Genomic DNA, 19488 nt, shown 5'->3' on the forward strand with positions numbered 1-19488 from the left:
AATTTACTTAGATACTTGGTAGGCAGCTAGGCATAGACTACAGATACTAGGTAGATAGATGGATATAGACACAGATTGTGTTAGGCTTAACCAATTGGTCACAAAGAGTATCTATACGAGTACGGCGTACACGCTCCCTAAGTAAACCCCACCTGCCAAGCGTCTGCCCCTCGTCATCAGTCGGTGAGAACTAGAAATACGATTACGCGCGTGACAGGGGGTTGAAAAACAATATAGGTATAAGATCCTGACATTAGGCGATAAACAGTAGATAAAAATAGGAGAAATTGATCAAGGCCATCTTACCACTGTCATTGAATATGGTTGGTAAACATCTTGGACTCTTGTAGGACAGTGGGGATTGAAACGCTGATACCTCTTCAGCCTTCTCTGGGATTCTGTATTGGCAACGTCACTCCCTGCTGGCTGCTCCACCACATTATAAACTAAACTATGAGCAAAAGAAGAGTACTATTGTTGACTAGATTAAAATTAGGTGGTTAATGAAAAAAAAATAGTATGCCACAATCGTCAAGCGAAGAGGGGAAAAAAAAAAAAAAAGAAAAAGAAAAAGAACAAGAAAAAGTCGTCGATAAAAATCCTCTCTCTTTCTTCTTTCATTCTTCCAACTTCATCCTGATGTAGATACTGCGCAAGCCTCCTCTCACAAAGGAACCACGAGACTTGTCAACTGGTTTCATAAATATCTATCTATCTACATAACTGAAGGAAAGAAAAGAGACATCAGAAAAAGACTCCCCAAAGCGACTTTTCAAGAAGACCTCTTTTTCTCGTTCACTTTCTCCTTCTGCTCGACACTCTCTCCTCTCCTCTCCCTACGCGATAACCATTCTGTCTATCTGATTCTACTTATTACTGCTGCTGCTGCTTCTTATATCACAGTAAACGAAATGCCTGTGACTGTTCCGCATATCCGCCGGCGTTCATCTCTGGCCACTTCCAGTGAGTAGAGTTCCGGAGTACATACTGCCACATATCTACTCCGTGCTAGTATGACTGTTGTTGTTGTTGCTGTCTTCTCTCCAACACGTCATACCCGTCTTGCTCGACCTTCCCCTCTAATCATTCTCTCCGCCTAATTTTTCCGTCCATACTTTGGTTACCTTATCATTACCGCGAGTTTTGTTTCCATCTATTCTTTTCTATATATCCTTAGCCTTCTACATAATAATCCGTCAGTTCATTCTATCATGTCCGCTGACTGGGGCTCGTTTTTCCATCTTTCTTCAGGTACTCGTTCCTCCATGGATGAATCAAAGCCGGAAGCTGGAAGCGGGGAAGATGAGGTCGTTGAGCCTGAACAGGGCAATGGTATGTAATTATTATAAGGTTCAGCTGCAACAAGGAGCTCGTCCCCGGAAGCTCTATTCTCGGCTGTAATATAAACGCTTACTCCTTCGCTCAGTGCTGTCTCATATCATTTCCCAGCTCCGACCAGGCGCAGACCTGAGTCGGGTCGTACTGCCTACCTTCATTCTGGAGCCTCGCTCCATGTTGGAACGGATCACCAAGTAAGTATGCTCGAACTTCGCCGTGATGCTCTGGCTAACCATGATCCCTATCAAAAGCTTCATGGCTCATCCGGAGACCCTTCTTCCCATGCCCACGATCGATGACCCCCTCGAGCGCTTCGTTTCCGTCGTCAAGTTCTACCTGAGCGGATGGCACATTAAACCTCCGTACGTGCGCTCGACTTGCTCCTATTCCGTTCTCCGAAGACGAGATATCCTTTCTAACGTGGATACTGCAGAGGCGTGAAGAAGCCGCTGAATCCGATTCTCGGAGAGACCTTCACTTGTTATTGGGATTACCCTGATGGCACTCGAGGATATTACATCGCCGAACAGACCTCTCACCACCCTCCTAAGTCCAGTTACTTCTTCATGGCGCCAGAACACCACATCCGAATTGACGGGACGTTGAAGCCTCGCAGCAAGTTCCTTGGAAACTCGGCGGCAAGTATGATGGAGGGTATCGCCATTTTACGCTTCCTGAACCGCGGCCGGAATCCAGAGAAAGGCGAACGATAGTATGTGGCCGCATATCCCACTTTCATGAACTGCAGCGATAGACGTTGTTCAGTCTGGTACTAATTGAAATGTGTTCAGCGTCCTGACGCAACCGAATATGTACGCCCGTGGCATCCTCTTTGGAAAGATGAAGTATGAGCTCGGTGATCACAGCTACGTCCGTTGTCCCGAAAACAATCTAGTCGCCGATATCGAGTTCAAGACGAAGGGGTACTTTTCCGGCACCTACAATGCAATCGGAGGAACGATCAAGAATGAGAAAACGGGCGAGGTATACTATGAGCTGAATGGACTTTGGAACGGAGAGATGTTCATCAAGGATGTTCATGTATGCTGCCCGAGTGTGTCCTAGAACAACCACATACTGACTATTTGTAGACTCACAAGAAGGATGTTCTGTTCGACGCAACACACGCAAAACATACACCACCCAGCACCCGGCCGATCGAACAGCAGGGCGAGCGGGAATCACAGCGGTTGTGGCACAGCACCGTCAAGGCGCTCATTGCCCGTAACCACGAGGCAGCAACGGACGAAAAGACAAAGATTGAAGATCGTCAACGTGAAGAGGCCGCTAAGCGGGCCGACGACGGAGTGGAATGGCGTCCAAGGCTCTTCCGCCCTGTTCACGGGGGCCCCGGAGGTCCCGATGAGGGTGAGGAGGACTTGGACTGGATCATCAGCGCACATATGTAAGTGTGACGGAGGCGCCTTTCTTTATCCTTCTATCCTTCGATCGGAAGTTGACCGCGAACTACAGTGATTCTCAAAACCCCGAACTCGCCGTCAAACAAATCCTGTCCATCGCGCCCATCCTGGATGGCCAGAAAGACAATAGCCAATTCCAGATTCCACCCCACGTACCAAAACAAGAGGAGCAAACGGCTCCGTCCTCATCTGACGCTGTTGATGTAAAGAATACTGGTAGTGGCACTGGCTCCGGACCCTCAGAAGCTCCGCAACCTTCGAGCGAGGGCAAAAAGTCCGTAGAACGCAAGGATTCTCGGACCTCCGAAGTCGATGAGTATGTTGACGCGGAGGAAAAGTAAGCCTGACTCTACTCTCAACTATCTGAACTTGCTGCATACAAACGCTTCTCGGTCATTCTATTTCTCGGATGACGTCCCGCCAGGCGTCCGGATCTCTAGCCCGTTTGCGCAACGTCGACTTGAGAGCGATCTCAATCGCTGCTCCAAACGGACAGGAAGCAGGTGAGGAAGCAGGTAAAGAAGCCACCACGTTGTTGTCAACCTGCCAAGAAGAAGTGGCTAAACGAACGTGACATGACCCTCGCCACATTTTTCTGACGCAGCCGACGGGATCGTTTTGACTTCAACACATCGTTTCGTTTTCAATGGTCTTTTCTTGTGCTATTTTACTTATCGAATGCGTCGCCCGTCTTGGATACCCGATTTGATTTTGAGAGGGGAGCGAAGGCGATAAAACGATGGGAGGGCGCTTAGAGATTTGACGCGCGAGAGGTAAGGGGCCACGGGAGGTTCAGGAGATAATGTTACATATATGTGGCTGTATTGGAATATGGGATTGATAATAGAAGTATGGGAGGTTAGGTTGGGAAGTATCTTAATTCTATAATGATAGATTGGTCCTTCTGACCTGCCTTTTACCCACCGGCTGAGAGTGATAGCCAAAAAAGAATCGAATGTACAAAAATAATCTCTTCTGGGATATCATAGATCGAGCAACGAGATTTGAGCCCAAACGCCACAGCACCACCCATCCAAACAAGTAAACCACCCAAAGCCATAGAATACAAAACGCCCAGGGAAAAAAATGAAACACAAGAAAAATCAAGAATACAGCTCCCCCCGGTATCCCGCGCCCTTCTCCAATTCCCGCCGTCGATTCCCCTTGACCGCCGCACTACCGGACCCCTCGCGCTCCTCGCGCTCCTCCTCCAGCTGGGCCGTCGCCTCCTCGATCTCCTTCTCCGTGTCCTCGCGCAGACCCAGGATATCCGGAGGGATGAAGCTCATCTGGACACTGGGGGCCCCCTCGATATAGCGGAGCTGCTCACGGATGGCCTGGACGAGACCGGCGAGGTAGGGACGGGAGTTTTTGTTCTCGAGCTTGCGCATTTCCGACAGGGGCGGGAAGAGCGAGAAGTCCGGGCCGAAGTGGTTGCGGAAAGCGACGGTGTCGGGGATATTGGGGTCGATGAGGTCCTGGGCGTCGATGAGGATGGAGGTTTCGTGGGCCCAGGCGCGGGAGACGTTGCGTGGGGTATAGCCGCCGCCGCCGACGACGAGGAGGGGCAGGCCGAAGGTCTTGACGAAGGCGACGCAGGCGCCGTGGGCGCCGACGTTGAGGTTGAAGCAGCCGAGGCGGTCGCAGCCGAGGGAGTCGGCGCCGCATTGGAGGACGATGGCGCCGGGGCGGTAGGTGTCTACGCAGGCGCCGACGATGTCGCGGAAGAGCTGGATGTAGGATTCGTCGTCGATGCCGTCGTTGAGGGGGACGTTAACGGCGTGGTGCGCGCCGGGGTTGAGCGGGTGGGTTGGGCCGGTGCTGTCGAGGGGCCCCGTGCCGGGGAAGAAGTTATCCTTGTCGTATTTGTGGAAGGAGACGGTGAGGACGCGGTCGGTGGACCAGAAGGCCTGCTCGACACCGTCGCCGTGGTGCACGTCTATGTCAATGTACATGACGCGTGGGTGGTGTCGGAGCAGCTGCAGGATGCCGAGGACGATGTCGTTGACGTAGCAGAAGCCGCTGGCTTCGGCCTTTTTGGCGTGGTGCAGGCCGCCCGACCAGTTTACCGCGATCTCGGACTGGTTGTTGCACAGTTTGCGCGCCGCGTCGATGCTGCCGCCGGCGTAGAGCGAGCAGTAGTTGTACAGCCCGTTGAAGATGGGGCAGTCGTCGCCGAAATTGAATCGCGCAATGTTTTCGCTTTGCTCTGGATTCTCCATGTCCCCAGGCATCACCTGCCTCAAGAAGTCGAGGTAGTCTGTCTGGTGGAACTCAGCCATCTCTTCGTACGTCGCAGCGCGGGCCAGGTAGAGGTCCATGGCATGGTGCATCCCGTAGGCCATGACGAGCTGCTTAGTGAGAGTCAGTCGCCAGGGCTTCATGGGATGCGACTGGCCAAAGTGGTGCGGTTCCACGGCCGGATTGGCGTGCCATGAGACTCGGTAGCCTTGCGGACGAGGGATGCCATTTGTCTGTCGCTCGAGGGAGACTTTCTGATCAACACTCAGTGTGAAATTCGACGTGGGCGGAGGATTGTATTCTTGAACAATGGCGGAGCGCGCCATGAGGTCGGAATGGTAGGGAAGAAATAGGAGAAGAAAAGGAAAAGAAGAAAATAAGAGAAAAGATTAGAGTCATAAATAAATCATGTGCGTCTAAGACATGCTGTGAGAGACCAGATTCAAGATGAAGAGGTCGAGAGGTCGAATTCGAAGGATTGAATCGTCGAAGATGTGGAGAAAAGAAGAATACTACCAAGAGGTACTAGTGGTGGAAACTGGAAAGTTGAGAGAGGCAGAAGAACGGGTGGCGGCCACTCTCATCTTATCAAACATCAGCCAGAAACTAGACTACTCAACGACCTAAAACATGCTTGAAATTATGCATGTGCTTTCTGCTTCGAAATATCTAGATAGGATCGCCCTAACTCCCTACTGAAAACCTTTAAACCATTGAACGAATACCTATCTCTTCACAAGATGGAATTCTCTACAGAAATGCAATTCCCGAGATAATCCCGAGCTTATTAATCGACTCCCGATCTCGGACCACTGGCAAGACAATGCTTCAGAGCAAATTACAGATTATTAGAGAGGCCAACGGGAGGAAGTGATGGAGTAATTGTCTCAGGGACACAATTGGTGTCTTGTATTGCGTGTTGGTGATACCGTGTGTTGGTGATACCGTGTGTTGGTGATACCGTGTGTTGGTGATACCGTGTGTTGGTGATACCGTGTGTTGGTGATACCGTGTGTTGGTCGAGTGCGACATCCCTTTGAGTCAACACCCCTAGATTATATCTACCGCTACGCGTCGCTCTCGTAAGGCTGCTAAGCTTTATTAACAGCCCGTTATCAATCGAGCAGCAGCAAGCAACTTCTGACCTTACATCTGAATCTTATCTTCCACCTACGTCTTTCAACATGCCCATTGTCACAGCAGCCACTGCTCTCCGGCGGTCTCTTGAGGACCCCAAGTCATTCATCGTCGCACCGGGTGTTTACGATGGTCTTTCCGCTCGGATAGCCTTGTCTGTGGGGTTTGATGCACTGTACATGGTGAGTGCTCAGCCTACACAATTGTATTGTCGTGGTTACTGAGCGTTACCATTCCAGACTGGCGCCGGTACTGCAGCCTCCGTCCACGGCCAAGCCGACCTCGGTATCTGCACCTTGAACGACATGCGCGCGAATGCTGAGATGCTCGCCAACATCTCGCCCTCTACTCCCGTCATAGCCGACGCAGATACCGGTTACGGCGGCCCAATTATGGTTGCTCGCACAACAGAGCAATACTCGCGCTCGGGAGTCGCCGCCTTCCACATCGAGGATCAGGTGCAGACCAAGCGCTGCGGACATCTCGCTGGCAAGATACTGGTAGACAAGGAGACGTATGTGAGCCGCATTCGGGCGGCGGTGCAGGCGCGGAAGCGCATGGGCAGCGACATTGTCGTGATTGCGCGGACCGACGCGCTCCAGGGCCATGGGTACGAGGAGAGCGTGGCACGGCTGCGCGCGGCGCGGGATGCGGGTGCAGACGTCGGTTTTCTTGAGGGGATCACGTCCAGGGAGATGGCGCGTCAGGCGGTTCAGGATCTGGCGCCGTGGCCCATGCTACTGAACATGGTCGAGCATGGAGCGACGCCGTCGATCTCGGTGGATGAAGCCAAGGAGATGGGGTTCCGTATCATCATCTTCCCCTTTGCGGCAATTGGACCTGCTCTGACCGCTATCCGCGAAGGTATGGAGAAGCTCAAGAGGGATGGTTTGCCGGGGTTGAGCAAGGACTTGACGCCGCAGATGCTGTTCCGCACATGTGGCTTGGACGATAGTCTCAAGGTGGACGTAGAGGCAGGAGGAGCAGCGTTTCAGGGCGGAGTAGACTTGGAGGATAAGGAGTAGGCTCATGGCAATAATCGATGAATGCGAATGGCGTTGCTGTTAATCACCTGCTATCACAGCCGCCAGTGTAGTAGTCCTGTTCGGTAACCAGGAACTCCAGGTCACATGACACATTTTGTTACCAGTGATCCAGTTTTTTGGCCATGTCAGCTCCAAACGATCATCGACCTGATGACGAGTCTTCACTTCGAGGTGATGAGTTTTGAAAGGAAATTACACATTTAAAGTTTTCCGGAAGGTCCCCGCCGCCGAGAGTTGGACTTTTATGAAAGAATTTCCTAACAACATGTGATGCCAAGCTTTGGAAATGACTGCCATGGGTGTGTTCGTGGTAAAGATTCTCTGGTTCCGCCGTCAACCACGGCCAGCTTGTCCACGGATACCATGTTTATTTACGAAGTAGCATAGTTCTAAGCGCCCAATCGGCGGCAGGCGTCCGCCAATTGTGTTGCTGGAAGGACTAGCACGCACAATCATTCATGATGGGATTTTGTCTTGCCTGTCGAATTGAAAATGAATTGCTGACATAGACTGCATTGGTCAGCGTAGGTATATCGCTGACATGCCATCATTACAAGTCAGTACCAGGGTTACTCTGCATTGCTCGTCCAAGTTTGGGTGAGTCAACGACTTGATGTACCTCACTGCCCTCTTGTACAAATGATGGATGTGGCAATTCGACAGTGGACAGTGGACACAGCGGTGGAGATGGTTGCATCTACTGTCCCTGTCGATTTGTTGCATACAGTCAATTGCCATTCTAGAATCTGGCGGTGGATAAAGATGTAGATGAATTGCTGTTTTCTGTTTTGTATCGACCCACTCTTCAGACCATGGAGTACTCTACTGGATGGGAGATCGGGCTGGCTACATGGGTCTTAAGAGTTCAAAATCCAATCTTAATTCGATCCTGGATTGGCTTTTAACGTAGTGAAGAAGAGATTTTCGATCGTATAAGCATGAAAGGGTGAAGTATGCCTTCGACGAGGGATAGCTCTAGAAAAAGAGCTCTAGCGAATGTTTTGCGGGAGGACGAGTAGAGTCAGTCGCTGTCCGTCAATCACCATCCGGCAGTCACAGTATGATGGCGGTAGCAACATTGGGATTCTCTCTACTGCGCCATTTTATCAGAACCCGATAGCCTACCAACACGTGGGTCACATATTGACGTGGCGAATTGCTTCCAGGGCCAGGTGTACCATGAGTCGCTGAATTGACTGATGTGTACCTCTCCAGATAGATTTTAATTCGACAATAATTATCCATAATTATTCCTGCATTTGGACTGATAGACCAGGGCATATGGGCTGTCGGGTGCTAGGAACGTGGCCAGCATTCCAACCATCTAATCTCCCACAATGACATCAGACTTCGACGAAGAATGCATCACTGTCATACTTCAATTGATCTATCAATATTTGACACATTGATCAGTTGAGTGCTGTTTACTTTCATCAAACATGGTCATCAAATGCACGATGCAGGTACCTGAGTAACAGTGGGACTACGATACATAAGAAGCTACCTAACCTATTACGATACCGTACCATAAAATGGGCCAGCAATCCGCGTCCCTATGCCAGGGATCGAGGGTCTCGACTGTTGTCCTATGTGGATACAAAGTTGTAAGCACAGCCAATCATTGCGTCTCCTGAAGCTGAGAGTTGACAGGCTCAGGAACCGTCGCTCTTAGTCGGCCAATCAGCAGCGGAGATGGCTCCTTTTTCCCCTGATCGCCCCCTTTTCATTAAACGAGTTGATTTCGGGTGCAGAACAGGAAGTACGTACGGACCCTCTCTCAGTCCCCTGCCGCTCCTCTTATTACACCCCCCAGTCCCCTCTTAGTCTCGCTCGTTCCTCTCTTCTTCCTTCTCTTTCCTCTTCTCCAGCGTCTGTTTTCTCTCCCTCCTTTGGGTACGCAAATCACACTCCTTTCAAGTCTTATTCACTCTCAATCAAGTGAGCATTACCTCGTGTCTTGCTCCTAGTCATTCTTTCATTGTCAGTAAGACGTTCGCACGATTGTTGCGTTCCCTGGGCTAGTTCTCTCCAGCAGCGTGATACCCTTTGCTTCTATCAAACACTCATCCGAACTATTTGACCCAACTTGAATCACACAAGTCCCTCCTTTTTCAAAATGCAGCTCAAGAACTCGATGCTCTTGCTCACGGCGCTGACCGCTGGCTCGTCGGTCGCCCGTATGCACGGCCATGAGCGCCGTCACCTCCACCATGCCGGTGAGAAGCGCGCGGTCGGTGACACAGTCTACGCTACTATTGACGGTGTTCTCGTCTCTTGGATCAACGAGTGGTCAGGTCAGGCTAAGACCCCCGACGCCCCCGTCCCTCAGGCTACTCCCGCCAGCAACGCTGTTACCCACGCTGTGGCTGCCGCTGCCGCCGCTTCTACTTCCAAGTCCAGCTCTTCCAAGTCCCACAGCTCTTCATCATCCGGCGTCTCCGCCGACTGGATCAACACCCCTGCCGAGGGCGAGTACTGCACCGACGGCTTCGGTGGCAGGACCGAGGCCGGCGGCTCCGGTATCTTCTACAAGGGCAACGTCGGTATCCCCTGGGGCAGCAACATCATCGAGGTTTCCCCCGAGAACGCCAAGAAGTACAAGCACGTCGCTCAGTTTGTTGGCAGCGACACCGACCCCTGGACCGTCGTCTTCTGGAACAAGATCGGCCCCGATGGCGGCCTTAACGGCTGGTACGGTAACTCCGCTCTGACCATCACCCTCCAGCCCGGCGAGACCAAGTACGTTGCTTTCGACGAGAACTCCCAGGGTGGCTGGGGTGCCGCCAAGGGCACCGAGCTGCCCAAGGACAACTATGGTGGATACTCTTGCACCTGGGGTGAGTTCGACTTTGACAGCGGCATCAACGGGGGCTGGTCCGGCTGGGACGTTTCCGCCATCCAGGCCGAGAACGCCGGCCATGAGGTCCAGGGTATGAAGATCTGCAACCACGCCGGCGAGCTGTGCTCCGTCATCACCCATGGTCTTTCCAAGGTCGTCGACGCCTACACCGCTGCTCTGGCCGCTGTCGATGGCATTGGTGGCAAGGTCCTCCCTGGCCCTACCCGTCTGACCGTCCACGTCGACTACAACGAGTAAATGTCTTTTTTGCTCGTAGTTTTGTGATGTCCTTCCTCTTTGGCTTGCATTCTGGATACCAATGTTATCTCTTGTCTTCGGGGTCTTTTCCTCGTCCTCTTAGCATGTAACTGTCTCACAACCTTTCTGACATTTCAACCCTTCCGCCAATGTCAGGCGAGGCGCTTCAAGAAGCATCCAAAATCCCAGCCATGACGATTTCAGCTTTCTCCGTGTACATACCTTATACCACCGTCGACTTGTGTTTCATAGTTCATACTGATTCCCTTCCTTTACATCTGGTACACACTACCTCTTTCTGTCTGTAGCTATTGTAATCTACTTGGTATATACTCTGCGCTCTTTTAATCTGTCACACGTTTGCGTCTTTTAGAGTTACTGACCAGCCTCCCTTTCCATTGGATAACGAGCCAATTAGGGAAGTTGGCGTCTGTCCAGCTCTCTGATCAGATGCTGATCTCATTTTACACCCAGAAATAGTGTCTTCACTTCAGAGCCCTAACTCAACCAATTACTAGTCGCTTGGGGTCTAGTCTAGGCCTCTACAGACTTGGTTCGCCGGCCCGACAAGCTGATACCTGAAACTCACTAAAGCGCCAGGGTCTAAAAATACACGCCTGCTCCGTAGGGCCTCGTGTCGACCAACTCTCGGGGTCCTATCTTTAGCAGTCAGCAGAGTGTTACGAAGCTGCCCTGCACCTCTGTCCATTAAAATCGCCGAGTAAATGAAAGACGAAGGCAATGCTTTAGCCTGAACCCAACGATACGAGGAGTATTACCCTTTTCGGAACGGTCAAGTAGAATGTAGATGCTCTATCCAGACTAAAACCAAGGTATCTAATAATACAGCACGCAGTGGCTACGCGGTGATTGATTCAAATTCCCAGGAACTCGGTGGCAGAAACCGATGTGGGCAGCTCAGGAAGCGCGAACTCGGAACGTCCCTCCTCTTGTCCCTCTTGCTCTTCCTCCTCCCGTTGCCCCTCTTCGCCCCCGAAACGGATTTCGAGAAATCCCACATGCACCATGTACCCGATCAGCGCGGCAACGCCGCCCGCCACTGCCGCGATGGAGACAAGCATGTCTTTTTTTTGTCCGGTAGCGTACTCAGACAAGGCGCGGCTCTCTATCCCTGACAACCCCGAGTCAGGTGACTGCGCCGCCTGTCGTAAGCGCTCGCTGGAGCGGATATCTTTGAGGATCGGGGTTGCGTCGGCGAGGTTGTTGAGTAGCGTGCTGCAGACTGTGGCGAGATTGGCGCGCTGGGGAGGCTGCCAGGGCAACGGCGCGGCATCTGTGATAGATCTCCGTGCCTCATCCAAGGCATGCGCGACCTCGACATCGACGGTGCCGTAGCATCGTTGGCGCAGGCGCTCGGTGTATGTCGAAAGTCGCGGGGCTTTAGTTTGCATTGCTTTGCGAAGAAACGAGTACGGTAGGTCCGGGATGAGGATTAGGGCGAGGTAGCCGAGCGCGAGACAGTCGACGCTTGTTGCACCGTCGTCGGAGAGAAGGTAGGTTTTCTGGCCTAGAATCTCCTCGAGGGGCTCAAATAGCTCCGCCGTGAGGGCCTCCAGCTTGAACTGGTTTTGCTGGGGGGTCTTTCCCAGGAGACTTGAGACAGTGTCCCGTGGCCGTTGGACGAGGTTCTTGGGTATCTGGCCTGCAGCGACGGCGGCCGAGTGTTCGCGTTTCCGTTGGTCTTCCATCGCCTGGAGGTCTAGCGATGAGAGGCCCAGGTGTTCTGTACGGCTCTTTGCGGCTGAGCGCAGCCTCGGAGGGATGATCCATTGGTTCGGCCATTGAAGAATGGCGCCGTAGGCGGGGGAGGTCCGGTTGTAGTAGTTTTCGCTGGAGACATACAGAGACAGGTCGTGGAGGGGCTGTCCACGGGATTCTACAAAGGACGAAAACCTGCCAAGCTGTCAATTCTATGAACGCCACCGTGACTCGAAGCGTCTGAGAAGGCTTACGCAATATTGTCCGCTCGGTCAACGCCGCTCAGTTCCCTGTCCAAATCCCATGCACCGTTCGAGTATTGACGCAGGTAGTCAACGATATTCCGAAACCGGCTCACCCATGTAGTCCCATTCTTCACAGCAGGTAGTTCATCTGCGGACAGATCAGCATATCGGATCTCCCAATTTCAATATCACTGCGATCTCGACTAGACGCAATGCAGCCATCGGTTCAACATACTCGTCGGAGACACGGAAGGATCGCTGCTTGCAATCAGCACCCACGCGTCCTTGGGCACTGCGAGGGAAAAATAAGCAATGGTAGCAAGGCATTGCGCCTCGATCGAGGGCAATGAAAAGGCCGGACCCCAGACATGAAGTTCCAGAACCATTGTGCTTGTCGGGGGAGCAGGCGCCTAGGAAATATGAGCGACGGCGAGTTGGAGATGGGTAAAATCACGTGCGGGGGGAGAAATACATTTATGCCTCAGGCATACATAAACGTATCACCGGCTGGGTACATCGTTCCGTCTTGGATTGGGAATGGCCTTGATGCAACCGGAGTGAAGCCAGCAGAAGCCGTAAATTCGTATGCCATGTGAGATAATTTCTGAATTACATGCATGTTTGCATTCTATCTCACCCCGCTATTAATGTGCTGTCTCACGTATACGATTCTTACCGATCGATAATGTGAGTGCTTTCTATCTGACACGATGACACGACGCTCGGTGTCCGCTGAGCCTCACCAGCAGTTTCAGGCTAAAGGGCGAAAGCGAGATAAGATGGTGCATTGACGATTCGTCAGAAATATCGCGATAGGACACAAGATTCGGCATGTCCACCTATTATCATCGAGACAAGACTGTTAAACGGACTTGTTCCGTGCCGGATAGGCAGATAATGAAACGGCGTTTACGCATGTGCTTAATCGTTTGGGCGAGAGTGACATGACTATGAAGGACGGAGTACAAGCTATCTACGTAATCCAAACCTGGAGAGTACAGCGGTAATGGATACCTCCCTAATAATAATGATTATGCGACTGTCAGCAACTATCCATGAAACAGTTGATATAAGCATCCCCGCAGTGTCGGCTGTGTCAGTTGACCGAGCACTGGCAAAGTTCAGCCCAACCAGGTACCATGTTCCACCTCCCAAATCAAGGCAAGACACGACTAAAACAAGGCACGGTGTTTCCGAACCACGCTTCCCAACGCTAACCACTAAGGGTAGATGCCTCAGGACCTAACTCAGCTCCGTCTCACCTGGTACGGGGAGACATGACCCAGTAGGGATTAATTGGCGTTAGTGATTCATCAATGCGTCAACGTGTCCTGTCTACGGAGTACTATGTCGCACATATGCAGCTAACATGGAGTATGCTGAGTTGCAGGAAGTTCAGGGATACTTGTAGAGCTGCAGATTGGCGGGGTGGGGACACGGTGCCTGTCGAGTTGTAGACTTGGCACCGCCATGGCACAGGGAATACTTGTGAGGCTTTCGAGGCTGTAGATATAATCCGTGCGCACGAGGGACAGCCAGGCTCATAATCGAGGCGATTTGGATCTCGTGTTGGTGCCTTTCCATAGTTAGCATTGCGCCACTAGGGCACTGTGTCAAATAGGAGGTCCTCAACCTTATATATGGTTCCGTGCACTTTGGGAAGACCCCGCCCCCCGAGCATGTCCGTGAGATATATCCGGGCGATGGTGATAAGAATAGCAGGCACTCAAGGTCGACATGCGATAATGGAGGGGTAAATTGCCCCTGCGCCATTGATTAACTAGTTGGTTAGTTGCCTGGAGGGAGTTGAGTCATCAATCAACCCGTTGCCTTGCCTTGTGATTCAATAAAATGCATAGGAGTGGTATGTATTGACAGGGATCAGGGACACTATTGAAGTCACCCATCCAGGTTCAACGTCTCTTGGTGCATGTGTACCTCTTTGTCTGGGCCAATCAACCACTAATCCTCTTAGTGAAACTTACAATCGCAGAACGCGGAGTCGATGTTGTCATTATGAGACATAACCAGCAAGTTCTACGAGGTAGCACAATCATAAGACGATTAGGAAGAAACAAAGTCACTTGACGAATTTGCATCATTATTAACTGTATCCAAACGCTGGTAACAATGCGATGTGGGTATATTAGGTCTATAGTACATGCCATTGGGCTCAAAGTGACAGAAAAAGGAAAAAAAAAAATAGTCAGGCTTCCACGTAGGGTAAAGCATCTGAATAAGAAACAAGAAGAAAATGAGAAAGAATGAAAATAAGTCTCCCAGAATTAAAGGCGAAGTCCAAGTTGAAGAAGTTCACTCGAACATGGGTAGTCCTGATTGCAAAAGACGCTTTGACACCGTCTGGGCGATCAGGAGGAGATTCAAGCCTCCATGCTGCAGCATGGATTTGGCGGAAATCCCGGAGCTTAGGTCCAGAGTTCAGGCACCCCTTTACAATGAGACAATTCCAAGTTCTTGACCATGTCGTCAGCTTGCTTTGCGGGGTTTGGTCTTGCCGACAATGCCGCTGAGAATTCGAAGTGGGGTCAATCATTTCAGCACCATGTTGATATCATCTCCATGTAAGATGCCGGGCGGTGTGCGCTGATCAATTAGCTACCCACGCAATTCGATGAAATTCAGCGTGATTCGAACGTCGCGATTGATATCGAATAAGCGTGGTAGAATAGGAAACAATGCGCCTGCGCATGTCTCCAGAAAGAAATAGTATAGAAATAAAGCCAAATCTCCGCAACCGTGGTTGTTGCAGAATCAAGCCGAGAAGGTCGGAGGTTCTCCGTGGATTAGAATGGTTGGAAATTGGTCCAAAGTATGGGTAGGATTGGTCGAGTAAAGGGCATATCGTCCGAGGAAGTGTATTAGAGCCAAAACCGAGTTGAAGTCGTGATATCCATGCCAGAGGCTGCAACCTCCCAGCTCATGAGCGTCTCGAGTCGGTGTGTTGTAGTAATCATTCGCACGACGGGAATTGAAGGCCGTGGAGGAGCCGCTCGAAGGCGCAAGGTCATCAAATTCGTTAAAGGGCCCCCAATATCGTTTATTTGGGAAGAGGAGGCAGAGGACCCTTTGGCGGAGGGCCAGGACAGGGAGGGAATTGAGAAGCGGTACCACCGATGGAAGGCATGTTGATGAGTTGGTTACGGGATGTTGATGGGCTTGGATATTGATGGATCAGCGTGAGAACGTGAGGTTCGACAGTGAGGTGTGTCTGGTGTAAGGTAGAAAACCACACGAGAATTTATGCTTGAGGGCTTTGAAGTTTGGAGATGGAAAGAGGGTAAATTCCGAAGAAGAGGTCAGGCACTGCTTAATATAGGGCTCGCAATCAGTGATCCTCGCTTTTAATTTTCATTTGGGATTTATTTTATTTTAATTTTAATTCGGAATTATGGGCATCAACAAAAAAAAAGGCTACCATAAATCAATTAGAACCAAAGCTGAGAGAGAAATAAAAAGTAAAAAAAAATAAAGGATAAAATAAAATAATCGAACATAAAGGACATCCCTGCTATGAAGAGGAACTGAGCCCCACATGGAACGGTCAGATACTGACGTAGGTACGGAATAGTTCGTTTTCTGACGGTGGTTACACTAGAGGAACTCATCGTCCAGCTTTGCCATTATTCTGCCATATGGTAATGGGTCAATTGCCCCAATCGGAAATTCGAAGGAAATTTTCTAGAAGCTCCTCCCGTCCGGGCCCACTGCTTCATCATCTGGGGATTGCTTCACCGCCAATTTTTACCCCTTTCCAGTCCACGTCCCACTACACTGTGCGACTGGTCCATCCAAAGGCAATATTATTATTAACTAAGTGGGTGGGAGATTGGTTGTTTAAGGAGTAGGAGACAACAGTGGCAAATTTGAGGATCCATGCCCCAGTGTTCGTCTCTTTGTATGTTACTCGGCTTTATTTTTCTTTTCCCTGTTCCTGAACTTCTTTGGCTTCCGAAACTCCGCGGCATGGCTCGGCCTATCTGGACTTACAGAATACAATGGAAATTCAGCTGCGCATCACTCTTTCAACATCATTACCCATTATTACGTAAGTACAGGTAAGGAACATACGGGAAGTCGGAGAAGGCTGGACAGTCCGCAGTAGAATCAACAATATGAGCATTCGTCAGCCTAGTGACTCAAATCATAACGCATCAGTGCTATCAATAGTCCGATGCCCATGCATTCATCAATATGCAACTTGTATCGACAGGTCTTTCGGGCACATTGCAGCAAATCATAATAGGGTCACAGACCTGGAGGCGGCAGACACGTGGTAAGTCGCAGATCCTTTATGGAGGGAATAGAATCCTGAAGGTAATTCAATCCAATCATCCAAACGCCCTCAAGACCATTCCTCGGCAAGGCTGGCCCTCAAAATAGTAAAGTCTGGCGGTAGTATATCCAGGCAGCCAAGTTGATTTGTCTATCGGACCATCAGGAAGACGGAGGCTGACGATCAAATCTGTCTGTCATCATGGAGTCATAGAGTCATAGAGTCATAGCCGGACGCCCCAGTCAGAAAACCAGGGAATGGAGATGAACCGAGCCACCACCAAACCATCCATTTCAGGCCTTCAACATTTCCAGTTTGTCTTAACTTGACCATGTCTGGCATGATCGTTGAGAAGATCAGTGTCACCTCTGATCCCTTGCAGGGATGATCAGGGGTACTACCCGTTCTATTGAAGTAAATCTGGAGATTCGACAGGTCAACTGTCTCAAACTTTGGCATCCAGGGGAGATGTACCCTGTAAAGATACGTACGGTACGTTATTACGAAATACCATGGAGACCGTCATGTTACATCATCCGCTGTATGCATGAGACAAGATGTTTCAGCTTTTCAGGGGCCGAAGCACACCATCGACCAACGAGATCTGATTCCCCTTGCAGACGATCAATTTGGGCTCACGAATCCCATCTACATGGGAGATAATCCTTTGACATGTTTCGCATACTCTAGTTTATCCAGTATTATGTCAGGTTGTTAATAATCAAAACTATTAATGATTAAGTTACTCTTCAGTAGGTCATGAATCATGATATTTACGTTGGGTCCTGGTTTCCGTCGCTCTGGCTAAATGCCCGAGGCCGACGGCTCAAACAGTGGGCCAAGAAATATGTTTTCTTCACTTCTGCAACGCTTCACTAATCAATAATGAAAGAGTGCATCAGCTGCCACTTCTTCAGCCTATTGCGATTCCATCCTCAGACTCAATAAGCTGTTCCCTGCTGCGAGAGGCCAAGAGCATCCAATGAGTGCTGGATTCGATATTAAATCCTGCAGTCTGTCCAGGCGTACGCCCCTCGAACTATATTTGTGGCACCATAATGCAACATTACCAGGTCATCGAGATACCTAAATCTGTGTAGTCGCAAGACATCTTCAAGGGTAAAGCCAAGGCACTTTTAATTAATGATACTATCATCCCTGTTAGTGCCTTCTCTGCAAGACGGGCAGGAGGATCTTCTGCAGCTTGTAGTTGACTAGCAAGATGCACAAGAGATTAGACCATCCTGCAAGTCACTACTATTGCGCCTCCGCATCAGCTCGCTTGTGATATTCGTTGCTTCGTTCTCGGTATGGAGTAGAATATTGAGATACTGCAAGTGTATAGAGGCGTTTCACAGACGACCAACGGGTCAATGTAGTCGATCCATCGATATTTACACAGTTGAGTCTACATGAAACAATCATACTTGGGTTAATGGTTCTACAGCATGCATCTCCCATTTCAGCAAGTTGCCACTCTACCTTATGCGTGAACAGCCTGTAAACCAGGAACGGATGGTTATATTCATTTACCCTTTTTGGAAGTTCGTCTCACCCCGAATATCCTCGCTTGCGCAGCCATTAATATCCCATAGCTCTGTAATCTCTATTGAAAGTACGGAGTATGTATCTACGGAATATTCGAGCTCAATCTGTTCCAAGTCATAGCTTAATCGCATCAAATCGGAGTCCGCTTTCGGATCCTGCGCTGTGGCTGAGTCTCAGCGTGATAGTCTCCAGTGGATCCTTTAAATCCTTAGACTACTCTGTAACACACCAATACTCCGTAAAGGGGGAGGAAAATATGGAAGAGGTAAAATCCGGAACACCTCGATCGACTCCTAGGACCAGAAAGTTTGGAACATGGGAAACAATCAGGGACCGCGCACATGGCAGATTACAAGATTTCTCCTTCAAGATTGGACGAAGACCTCCACTGTTGGGGGGATTCATTCCGCACCGTTGAGGGTTAGATTGACACTTAGCATTTTAGTCTGCTTCTAATAGGCCAGAGTCTTAGATGGTCTTCAGTTGGGAGAATTAGCTGCAAAGATGAACAATTTCATACGGAATACAGTATCATCGTTATGCAGGGCTTGTTCTAATATCTCGGCTAAGTTGGCCAACAGCAGGGCTATCAGATAACTACCGCTTTGCGTTTCTATTAGCAATTGTATGGATAATGCAAATGAATCTAGATTCCTTTCCAGTATACAGAGTATCTTTGTTTATGTAGTCTCTATTGAAGAATTACGCCATTTCCGCAACACTCAGGGCCCTGCCACTTGGAGACTAGGTATATCATAATTCCTGTTTGAAAATTATTGATTCCATATAGCTAGTACCCAGAGTAGTCATCGGTACCAACAAAATCTTAGCATGATTACCCACCGATATTCATGTGTTTCACTTCCATTTGCGATTCCCCAAACCCTTAGTGTCGGAGTCTCCGGTCCTTTTTTTGCTGTGGAATGTTTCTAGAAACCAACGAATCCATGGTTCACTGCTCGATAGTGACTCCATATTCAAAACGATCTTCCAAGTCCGTCGCTTCCGTAGTCCTATACGTATTCTGAACATGGTTGCGAATGGAAACAAAGCGCTACTATCTTACTGAGTGACTGCTATGCTAAAACTGCTAAATACTGCCAAGTGGGCTCATGAGACTAGTAGCGTCCTTCGTTCGTTGGTCACGAGACTACCTAATTCTGCAGTAATGATCCACCCTACACTTTCCGTCGGGATGGGCGGAAAGGAGAATTTTCTAAGTATGGAGTAGAGACTCGTCTACAAACCAAAAGCCGACACATGATCACCAAGCCGTTCTGACGTCAAACCATGATCATCATGGATTGTTCACCCATGTTGACGGAGTAGTGATTTGTGACCAGATTGTGATCGACTATACACCTTACGCATGAGACCATCGATATCCGACAGTAAAAGTTGC

At 50.0% G+C, this 19488-nt stretch overlaps 5 protein-coding genes across 5 annotated transcripts; 3 read left to right on the plus strand and 2 right to left on the minus strand.

Moving 5' to 3' along the window:
- Positions 1-1211: 1211 nt before the first annotated feature.
- Aud_000495 (OSBP family protein) lies at positions 1212-3100 on the plus strand (the record flags this gene model as incomplete). The annotated part of the gene is made up of 7 exons (XM_043286004.1): positions 1212-1332; positions 1427-1532; positions 1590-1700; positions 1772-2050; positions 2130-2379; positions 2430-2743; positions 2812-3100. The coding sequence occupies 7 exons, from the start codon at positions 1212-1214 to the stop codon at positions 3098-3100; spliced, it is 1470 nt and encodes a 489-aa protein (XP_043141939.1).
- Positions 3101-3862: 762 nt separating this feature from the next.
- hosA (histone deacetylase HOS2) lies at positions 3863-5326 on the minus strand (the record flags this gene model as incomplete). The annotated part of the gene is made up of 1 exon (XM_043286005.1): positions 3863-5326. The coding sequence occupies one exon, from the start codon at positions 5324-5326 to the stop codon at positions 3863-3865; it is 1464 nt and encodes a 487-aa protein (XP_043141940.1).
- Positions 5327-6184: 858 nt separating this feature from the next.
- Positions 6185-7162, plus strand: Aud_000497 (isocitrate lyase/PEP mutase family protein; the record flags this gene model as incomplete). The annotated part of the gene is made up of 2 exons (XM_043286006.1): positions 6185-6319; positions 6377-7162. The coding sequence occupies 2 exons, from the start codon at positions 6185-6187 to the stop codon at positions 7160-7162; spliced, it is 921 nt and encodes a 306-aa protein (XP_043141941.1).
- Positions 7163-9299: 2137 nt separating this feature from the next.
- aspf4 (allergen Asp F4) lies at positions 9300-10280 on the plus strand (the record flags this gene model as incomplete). The annotated part of the gene is made up of 1 exon (XM_043286007.1): positions 9300-10280. One exon carries the CDS (start codon positions 9300-9302, stop codon positions 10278-10280), a length of 981 nt encoding a protein of 326 aa, XP_043141942.1.
- An 875-nt stretch (positions 10281-11155) lies between these two features.
- On the minus strand, positions 11156-12630 carry Aud_000499 (glutathione S-transferase family protein; the record flags this gene model as incomplete). Its single annotated transcript, XM_043286008.1, has 3 exons — positions 11156-12194; positions 12254-12392; positions 12480-12630. 3 exons carry the CDS (start codon positions 12628-12630, stop codon positions 11156-11158), a joined length of 1329 nt encoding a protein of 442 aa, XP_043141943.1.
- Between the last annotated feature and the right edge of the window lie 6858 nt (positions 12631-19488).

This window comes from Aspergillus udagawae (genome assembly GCF_001078395.1).
Source record: "Aspergillus udagawae IFM 46973 DNA, scaffold_1, whole genome shotgun sequence".
Lineage (NCBI taxonomy): Eukaryota > Fungi > Ascomycota > Eurotiomycetes > Eurotiales > Aspergillaceae > Aspergillus > Aspergillus udagawae.